At 57.8% G+C, this 9,784-nt stretch overlaps 1 protein-coding gene across 3 annotated transcripts; it reads left to right on the top strand.

The window, feature by feature from the left end:
• Positions 1-984: 984 nt before the first annotated feature.
• On the top strand, positions 985-9,061 carry TRIM56 (tripartite motif containing 56). Of its 3 annotated transcripts, none has more exons than XM_047713993.1 (3): positions 985-1,116; positions 1,904-2,044; positions 2,159-9,061. In XM_047713993.1, exon 3 carries the CDS (start codon positions 2,160-2,162, stop codon positions 4,473-4,475), a length of 2,316 nt encoding a protein of 771 aa, XP_047569949.1. In that variant the 5' UTR covers positions 985-1,116; positions 1,904-2,044; position 2,159; the 3' UTR covers positions 4,476-9,061. The 3 variants fall into 3 exon arrangements, with proteins under 3 accessions (XP_047569949.1, XP_047569948.1, XP_047569951.1); XM_047713992.1 differs by having other exon boundaries at positions 987-1,131; XM_047713995.1 differs by having other exon boundaries at positions 1,000-1,130; positions 1,938-2,044.
• Positions 9,062-9,784: the final 723 nt, after the last annotated feature.

Genomic DNA, 9,784 nt, shown 5'->3' with positions numbered 1-9,784 from the left:
TCACCCTCCAGACCCACAAAGCCTGCCAGAGCCGTGGCTTCGTGGCTTCGAGGTCTTCCCAGATAGCTCCCAGATAAAAATCCCACCCTCCACCCTCCTCTCTGACCCGTGGCCATGGCCACTTTTTCTCTGGATCTTGCTGCTACAGGGAACCCTCCTCGGGTCCCTGTGGACAGAGGGGTGCATACACGGACAGAGAACTAATAAATCCGCTATCGGGTCTTAACTGTAGAATCAAAGTGGTAGGGATATGAGTATTTGTGGCAATTCCTTTCACTTTTTCTTTGCTTCAAATTTTTCATGAGATACCGGGGGAAACTCAGACTCCTTCACGGAGACCATAAGGTCCCCTACCATCTGGCCACTGCCTCCCTCTATAACGGCATCTGCCACCACTCCCATGTCCCCTTCCCAAAAATCATCCAAAATTTCGAAGCCACTGGGAAGAGTCGGGGTATTTCATTCCTCTGCACCCACGGTCTTGCTGTTCCCCATTCCCAGAACGTTTTTCCCTGTGTTCTTCCTCCCAAACGCCTGTGTGCCCCTCAAACTCATCTCAAGTGATGCCTCCTCCAGGAAGCCTTCCCTAAGCAAGTTCCAAAGCTCCTTATCTGGTTCCCATGCCCCCCTCCCCCCCAGCAAAGGTCTGAAGGGCCCCGCAGAGGACTGGTTCTGCCTCACGGGAGACCCGGCCCCAGGACTCTGGATCACAGAGGATCGCTAATTTCTCCCCTAAGAGGACGTGTCCTCAGGCTGTTCCTCTGCGTGTGTGTGTGTGTGTGTGTGTGTGTGTGTGTGTGTGTGTGTCAAACACACTTGGCTGGCTGAGCGGATCCCGGTGCTAGATCGGAGGGACCAACCTGAGGAGGCCCATGGAGCCCCGGGGGCCTGCAGGAGGGGTCCCTCGGCCATGGGTGGAGGCCCCCCTCCCGAGGAAGAGGTCCAGGCTGGGGTAGGGAAGAAGGCGGGGCCTGAGGCTGTGCTAGTCGGTGTCCCGGGCTGGGGACGGAAGTTGCTGAAGTACCATTAGTTTCAGTTTTGCTTCTCTCTCAGGCACCCAGCCGCAGCAGCGTCCAGGCCTCGGGGGTCCCCCCACTCCCCATCCTGGAGGCCGAGGTCAGCTCAGGCTTGGTAAGGAGGGCTGGGGAGGGCACCTGAAGGAGGAGCTGAGCTGGAGGGAGTGGGGGGTAGGGAATGGGAGGAAGAGGAGGGGGAGGGGAGGGACCCGGAAGGCGGGAGGAGAGGAGTGGGTGGGCGGGAGCACCCCACCAGCTCCCCACTCTGGGACCAGAGGCCTGACACCCATCTGGGAAAGACCCCCTCTCTGTGGCCTGTCCTCCCGGCCCTCACCCCCAGAAGTTTGGGGGTGACCCCCCTCCACCGGCAGTCCCTTCCTGGAGGATTTTGCCACTGTGCTGGCATCTGGGCAGGGGGACCCACAGCTGGACCCACACAACTCAGAGGCGTCTAGGAAAGCAGACAGGCAGCAAGGCCTCTAGGAGATGAGACAAAGGCCCTGGAGAGCCTGAGGTCTAACAGCTGGAAGGACAGCAGGGCAGCCCCCTCCCCACAGCCTTCCTTCCTTCTGCTCCAGAACCCCTACCAAGTTAGTCCGGCAGGAAATGAGGCCCCCACAGCCCCTGATGATGCTCCCTGGGTCTAGAAGACCGGTGTGTGGGGCTGCAGGAACTGGGGCCCCTTATCCTGCCCCAGCTGCCAGGAGTCAAGGTGACTCTGCCCACCGGGACCCTCCCTGTGTCCCTTCTCTGCCTGCCCCCACCCCAGCCCCTGCCCCCCGCTGGACCTCAGCTCTCTGCACACGGGGTGGGGGTGGGGGGCTTGGGCGACACTTGCTCCAGGCCTGTCCACCCAGTGCTGAGCATTACCCTGGTTGTCCCCCCAGGCTAGGCTTCCTGGTCTCGTTTCTCACGGCCCTCGGCACCAGGCGAGCAGGTGGTTCCTCTTGCGTATCTCCGACTGCTTAGCTCAAAAGCAAGTGGCCACACGCCCTGGGAGACCAGAAGAAGATTTCCTGGCCATTCAGGTGAGACCCCCAGACCTGGCAGGGTTTGAGGATGTTTGAGGGGGAGGCAGAAGGGTAGGCTGGAGGGACCGCGGAGGCACCCTCTGCCCTCTGACCCTGAGCCCTCGCTTGCAGTATGGTTTCCCAGGGGTCCTCACCCTCCCTCCTGGAAGCCCTGAGCAGCGATTTCCTGGCCTGTAAAATATGCCTGGAGCAGCTTCGCGCCCCCAAGACATTGCCCTGCCTGCACACCTACTGCCAGGACTGCCTGGCCCAGCTGGCCGATGGCGGCCACCTGCGCTGCCCTGAGTGCCGGGAGACCGTGCCTGTGCCGCCTGCGGGTGTGGCCGCCTTCAAGACCAACTTCTTCGTCAACGGGCTCTTGGATCTGGTGAGGGCCCGGGCTGGCGGAGACCTGCGCGCGGGGAAGCCTGCCTGTGCACTGTGTCCCCTGATGGGGGGGGCCGGCACCGGGGGGCCGGCCACGGCCCGGTGCTTGGACTGTGCGGACGACCTATGCCAGGCGTGTGCCGACGGCCACCGTTGCACCCGGCAGACCCACACCCACCGGGTGGTGGACCTGGTGGGCTACAGGGCAGGCTGGTATGACGAGGAGGCCCGGGAGCGCCAGGCGGCCCAGTGCCCCCAGCACCCTGGGGAAGCCCTGCGCTTCCTGTGCCAGCCCTGCTCCCAGCTGCTGTGCCGCGAGTGCCGCCTGGACCCCCACCTGGACCACCCCTGCCTACCCCTGGCCGAGGCCGTGCGCGCCCGGAGGCCCGGCCTGGAGGAGCTGCTGGCGGGTGTGGACAACAACCTGGCGGAGCTCGAGTCCGCCCGGATGGTGGAAAAGGAAGCCTTGGCCCGGCTGCGGGAGCGGGCGGCTAGGGTGGGGACCCAGGTGGAGGAGGTGGCCGAGGGGGTGCTCCGGGCCCTCCTGGCCCAGAAGCAAGAGGTGCTGGGGCAGCTACGGGCCCACGTGGAGGCTGCGGAGGAGGCCGCTCGAGAGAGACTGGGGGAGCTGGAGGGCCGGGAGCAGGTGGCCAGGGCGGCGGCCGCCTTTGCCCGACGGGTGCTCAGCCTGGGCCGCGAGGCTGAGATCCTCTCGCTGGAAGGGGCGATTGCCCAGAGGCTCCGACAGCTGCAGGGCTGCCCCTGGATGCCTGGGCCGGCCCCCTGCCTGCTGCCCCGGCTGGAGCTCCATCCTGGGCTCCTGGACAAGAACGGCCACCTGCTACGGCTCTGCTTTGAGGAGCAGCAGCCCCAGAAGGACAGTGGGAAAGACGAAGCTGGAGGCCAGGGAGGGGATGAAGCTCAGAGCCAGAGAGAGGGGGGAGCCAAGTCGGAGAGACAAGGTGGAATCCAGCCCCAGAGCAGGGATGGCGCTTACACCCCAAAGGAGAACAGAGCCCAGACACCCCAGGAAGAGGGAGCCCAGACCCCGAAGGAGGAGAGAGCCAAGACGCCCCAGGAAGATGGAGCCCAGACCCCAAAAGAGGGCAGAGCCCAGACACCCCTAGAAGACGAAGGAGCCCAGACCCCGAGGGGCAGCAGATCCAACAAGAAGAGGAAGTTCAAAGGCAGGCTCAAGTCCATTTCCCGGGAGCCCAGCCCAGCCCCTGGGCTAAACCTGGAGGGCTCCGGTCTCCTCCCCAGGCCCATTTTCTCCTGCAGCTTCCCCACACGCATGCCTGGAGACAAGCGGTCTCCTCGGATCACCGGGCTCTGTCCCTTCGGCCCCCGGGAGATCCTGGTGGCCGATGAGCAGAACAGGGCACTGAAGCGCTTCTCCCTCAGTGGTGACTACAGGGGCGCGGTGCCCGTCCCTGAGGGCTGCTCCCCGTGCAGCGTGGCCGCCCTGCAGGGGGCAGTGGCCTTCTCGGCCGGCGCACGGCTCTACCTCATCAGCCCCGACGGCGAGGTGCAGTGGCGGCGGGCCCTGAGTCTCTCCCAGGCCAGCCACGCCGTGGCCGCGATGCCGAGCGGGGACCGGGTGGCCGTCAGCGTGTCGGGCCACGTGGAGGTGTACAACATGGAAGGCAGCCTGGCCACCCGGTTTATCCCGGGGGGCAAGGCCAACAGGGGCCTGCGGGCTCTGGTGTTCCTGACCACCAGCCCCCAGGGCAATTTTGTGGGGTCCGACTGGCAGCAGAACAGCGTGGTGGTCTGTGACGGGCTGGGTCAGGTGATCGGGGAGTACCGGGGGCCGGGCCTGCACGGCTGCCAGCCAGGCTCTGTGTCCGTGGATAAGAAGGGCTACATCTTTCTGACCCTTCGCGAGGTCAACAAAGTGGTGATCCTGGATCCGAAGGGGTCACTGCTCGGCGACTTCCTGACGGCCTATCACGGCCTGGAAAAGCCCAGGGTGACCACCATGGTGGATGGCAGGCACCTGGTTGTGTCCCTCAGTAATGGGACCATCCACGTCTTTCGGGTCCGCCCTCCTGATAGTTAAAGGGCTAGGACTGGGGAGGGACTGGGGTGGGGGAGGGGTGGGGGGAGGACTGTGGGGAGGGGTGAGGGAGGCGAGGCTGCCTGGGATGTGGTGGCAGAGGGCATTTTTCCAGAGGGCAGGGGCTAGCAACCTTTCAGTGTGACGTGCCAAACTGCTAATCCGTCTTCGGGTGCGCAGGGATGGGACCAAGGGCAGTGGTGTGACCACGACTCTCAGAAACAGGGGTGGGGGGGTGCGCCAGGAGCTAGCTGTGCCTCCTGCTTTTTGTGGGGGGCCTGTCTGCCTCCACCACAGGTTTCTGAAATTTGTAAGCTTGTGCTGATTTGCATTCTTCGAGACCATTCCTCATGGAATGGCCCGGGGAGAGTCTGTGTGTGTTGGGGTTTGAGGGGGGTGAGCTGGCAGAAGGACTCCTCCGTGCCAAGAAAGGCTCAGAGGATGTCAGGCATGTGCCAGATTCTGGAAGAGAGCTGAGAACCCAGCTTCCCCTGAGACTACAACAGGGGGACAGGCCAGATCACAAGAGGCCAGGGATTTTGACACAGCTGCAGCCAGGAAGTAGAGATCCTTGGGTCAGAGTGGCCCCCAGCTAAGTACAGAAAAAATCTGGCCTTCGTTGGGCTGAACTTGAGGGGAAGGGATGTGCCCTCAGATGTGCCATTATTGCTGAGAACAGCCTCCCCCGAACCCTGGAGGCCAGGTGTGGGACTGTGGGGCCAAAAAAACAGCTGGAAAACTTGAGAAGTCAGCAGTAGGGCCGGGCCGGGCGGAGGAATGAAATCCACAGGGGAGGATTCTGCATGGGACAGGGCAGTGCCAGAACCCAGGTGGATGTGTCGAGCCAGGGGCTGTCACGAGATTAGCAAAGGGAATTTAATGTAGGGATCATGGATGATGGAATGTTCATGAGAACAAGAGGGATTTGGGGCAAGTCCAGAGGGAAAGTGCAGGGCATTCAGAGTGGGGAAAAGAAACCCCTTTTCTGGAGAGGTCATGGCTTGTTCATTGAAGGGATACGGGAAATCATCAAGTTCAAGCAGACAAATTCAATTACATAAAAATTTCAAACGTTTGCATGGCAAAGAGTAATGAAAAATGAAAGGGAGGCCAGTTAAGAGGAGGAAACTATGTAGAATTGGGCTGAGTAAGAGCTGAGCCTCCAATAGAAACAGTGAGCGAGAGATGTACTTGGTTCCAAAGACCAAACGGGCTGGCACGGCACCCAGGAGGAAACGCACACAGGCCAGCGCCACGAAGCTAGCAAATAAAGTCAACCCCTCGCATTCGCCAAAAATACATTGAAAAATTATGTCGTGGAGTGATAGACTCCCGGCACGATGGAGAGACGCGTTTTGGAGAGCCGCTTGGTAATACTCGACCAAGGTAGAAAGAAATGACGATAAGACTAAGTTATCTCACTTTAGGGAATACGTTCTGGGAAAGTAATTCAAAAGAAAGAAAGTATTTGCACAGAGATATTTGTGGCCACTTCTATGTCAAGTCATTGGCTGGAAACTGCTCGGCTGTCGGGGACAGCCAAGAAGACTGTGGTCTGTTAGGACCATGAGCTGTTGCCTTCACATATGACAACTATGAAAACTATTCTGAAGAACATAGTGCTGTGTGATGCAGTCATAGCCAAGTAGGGAGAGAGCGAGAATTTGGAATTATGATCACGTAATGGCAGGAACAAGGTGAAAGTACATCTGAACAGTTATTGAGTGGAAATAGATTCAACATTTGTAAATAGTGATTTGGGACTCTGGGTTCTGGTCCTTGCGTGCTGTTACCCATATATGCACATTTCTATTGTTATAACTGACCATCAAATAACACATAGGCTTGAATATTTACTTCGAAAGCATAACCTCTATAGATGATATTTGAGAAGAGCTACTGGGTTCGCAAATGAATGTATCAGCGCAAACGAGACTGGCCGGTGGCCGGTGGAAGGTGAAAGGAAGAGGCGGAGAAGAGAGGAGAATTCCCAGCTGGCTGGAGCCCCAGCAGGGAGGAAGGGCCTTCGGAGCAGAGACCCGTTTGGTGACTGACCGAGGAACCTGCCCGGGGGAGGTATGCAGAGGTCGGGGAGTCCTCCGGCGTGATCAGATCATTGTGGGGTGTGCACAAGGCAAGGGAAGGTGCTGTGAGTTCGCCCACTAATTCAGAGCGAGTGGCGTTTCTAGGGGACCAACTAGTAATCCGGTTGTTGTGTGGGGGTGGGGCCGGGACAGTGTCTTCTCCTCTTTGCAGTTCTATTTGCAGAGAGCATAGTGATGGCTCATAGCAGGTGCTCATTGAACGTCTGTGAAATGAATTAATAGCTAGAAGAAGCACAGGAGAGTGGGAAGACTCTTTCCAGAGGCTTCCCACCTCAGATGTCTAAGCCCAGGGCAACCAAGTTGTCCAAAACCTTGGCTCGTGGGAAATCTCTGGTAGGGGACACTGTGGACACAGGCCACCATCTGCCTCCTAGGGGGTGGCCCAGCTGGGTCACAAAAGAGATGAGACTGGGGTGTCTTGCTTGTCTGTGAAGGGGGACCCAGTGAGTCATAGGTCTGGGAGATCGTATACCTTCAGGTTAGAAAAACTGTTTTGCAGAGTGGCATGGGAACCATGGGAAAGTCACCTGGCTGCAAGGAGAGTATCCCACAGATGCGTCAGAGCTGCGGGGACCATGTGACTTTCCAGGAAGCTGTAGGAATCCTGGGAGGCCTGGCATTGGAAGACTGTCAGAAGTACTAACTTTTCCTCACTAAGGGGCAGGGGTAGCAAGGCACAGAACACTGGCAAAAGGTGAAACGGAAGGAAAGTTCAGCATTGTGCGTAATTTGGGGGATAAAATCCCCAGCACCTTAACCATGACCTGGGGATCCCACTTGGCACCACAGGGAAGTTCTTGGTTAAACTACAGATGTTAAGAAATCAGGAACATCCTGAAAGATACACACACACCCCCAACGCACACACACAGTCCCCGCATTCGACTATGACCGTTAACTTGATCAATCATTCCATTTCGTGTTTGGAACTTTCCAGGTTGTGCTTATACTGGTGGAAGAAGCATGCCGTTCGGGTAGAGAGAGAGGGAGTAGAAAACCTCTTCCATAGTCTTTGTGTCTAATAAAGGAAGGGAATGAGGTCGCAGAGACCTGGAGACTCCTTCACGAAATAGCTGTGTGATCTTGGCTAGCTTCCTAACTTCCCTGAACGTCAGTTAGTACCTCAGTGAAACGGGGACCACAACAGGCCCCAGGCCCACCTCACAGGGTTGTTCGTGAGTCCTGGGGGAGGAGCACGGGGAAGTGCTTTGTGCACCATGAAGTTCAAGGTCGAGGTACGGGTTAGGCACAGGCTCAACCGATCTGTCCTGACCTAACACGGACTCTTCCATCCGCGTAAGCCTGCACGGGGGTGTAAGTTGCATGTATGGTGAGGTCAAAGCTCGAGAAGGTCCGTGTAGAGCTGTTTCCTGTTTCTCCTTTGGAGGAGGTGTTTTGTTTTGCTTTGTAGCAATTATTTGCAGAAGCCATATGTGTAAGACACAGCAGTAACTGTAGGAGCAGAAGGGACCAATGGCCAGCTTGCTAAGACTCAGTCCTGTTCCTAAAAGCCAGCTGAGACCCAGCCTGTGCCAAGGAAGGACTGATAACCATAGACACTTAGGAAAAGTTCAAAATGGCAAGCATGGCCCGATCTTTTGATAATTTAGAGGAAATATAATTTGGGAGGGACTAGCTCTCCTGTCATTGTAATCTTGTTATTACTGTACCTATAAATCCATGTCATTCTAACACAAGCTACAGAGATAGAGGTGGAGGTCTGAGAGGGAAGTCAGAAATCTTCCGAGGAAATCAGTGAGGTTGGTGATCTGGGCTGGGCAGGATTCGATAGGTGGGTGCCAAGAGTGAGGTGTTTGACCATCTGTCCGTGGCAGGGTAGCTGATGGCTACGGCTCTCCTGCAAATGAAGCGGGAGATTGGACAGGGCACAGAGGTCTGCTTTGGCGTGGACAGCAATTTTGGACTCGCTGGGGCAGAGAGCGGCCGGGACATACTTAGGAAGATGTTCCTAGCAGAGAAGGACCAAGTTCAAACGCAGGCTTAGGGACACATGTAGCTTGACTGAAGATAGCAGAACCGGCCTGCCCAGCTGGTTCGTGAATATTGTTTAATGAAATGGATCAGGACAGGAGCAAATATAGGTTTTCCAGGGACCACGGATGGCCTTCGGTAGGAGAGTGGGGTAGGTACGGGGGCATCAAGGCAGGACCTCACCTGAAGCCCCAGGTGAGGAGCCTTCGGGACCCGGTAGAGAAGGGCCTGTATATAAAGAGGCGATTAGGAAGGAGCTTTGGGGAGATTTGGGAAGCAACCTGACTTGTCTCCAGAGAGTCTGAACCGGTTGGCTTAGCAGCCAAGAGAGATGGGTTTGAAAACAGAATTGGGACCTCGGTACCCATGGTGTCAGCCCAGCAGATTTGTCTTAGTTGCCATGGGCTGAAGAGTCTACGTGGGACGCTTTCATTCCTTTGTGTACTTCCTATCTTTATTCTGTTTCTTAATAAATTCTTTTGAAAAAAAAAACGTGAACCTTCTCTCAGATGGATTCATGGCCATGGGGAACAGTCAACACCAGAACCCGGAGGGCGAAAAGTCCCCAGATGTCATGATTGCCCCTGCTATAGCTCCAGAGATGCCAACACACGGTCCTTGGGGGACACTGCAGGAGCAGGGTGACCGCCACAGTCACCGTGTGTGGTCCCCTCCTACTTCCCGCCACTCCCACCTATAGAGGGAGGGGGCCCTCTGGGCAGAGACATGGACAGATCTTCCAGGCTGACCCCTGGTGGGAGCCAGCAGGTGACCTGGCTTGGCGGGACTGCATGTGGGCACACTCAGGTGGGGTATGATCACGTGAAGGGGTGGGGTGGGGGGAGGCGGGCAAGGGGCCCAGGTCAGGGTGGCTGTGTCCGCCTACCACTGGTCTCTGCTTGTTTTCTGGTTTGGAGAAACCAAACAGGCAGCTCTGGGCACCTTCTAGCACGCACGGTGGGCCCTGCAGGGCTGGGAGGTATCAGGGCTCTAGGGATGTCTGCCCACCGGCCAACCCAGCCCCTCTGACCGTGTCTCCGGAGGCCCTCGAGGAACTCCTGCTGCCTTGTCACCAGCTGTGCCGAGCCAGGAGGGGAAGGCGCTTCACCCGCACAACCTCAAGCCTCCCCATGGAAGACAGAATAGCAGTTACGGAGCACCCGTCTACCTGTGCTTCCTCCCCATTGGCCTCCAGAAGCCTCAACTCCTACAAAG

The sequence above is a fragment of the Lutra lutra genome, chromosome 18, assembly GCF_902655055.1.
Source record: "Lutra lutra chromosome 18, mLutLut1.2, whole genome shotgun sequence".
Classification (NCBI taxonomy): domain Eukaryota; kingdom Metazoa; phylum Chordata; class Mammalia; order Carnivora; family Mustelidae; genus Lutra; species Lutra lutra.
This window is presented reverse-complemented; position numbering and strand designations above follow the sequence as displayed.

Bases quoted from the DNA above. Each gene is read 5' to 3' on its own strand.
- TRIM56 (XM_047713993.1), top strand. From the start codon at position 2,160: ATGGTTTCCCAGGGGTCCTCACCCTCCCTCCTGGAAGCCCTGAGCAGC.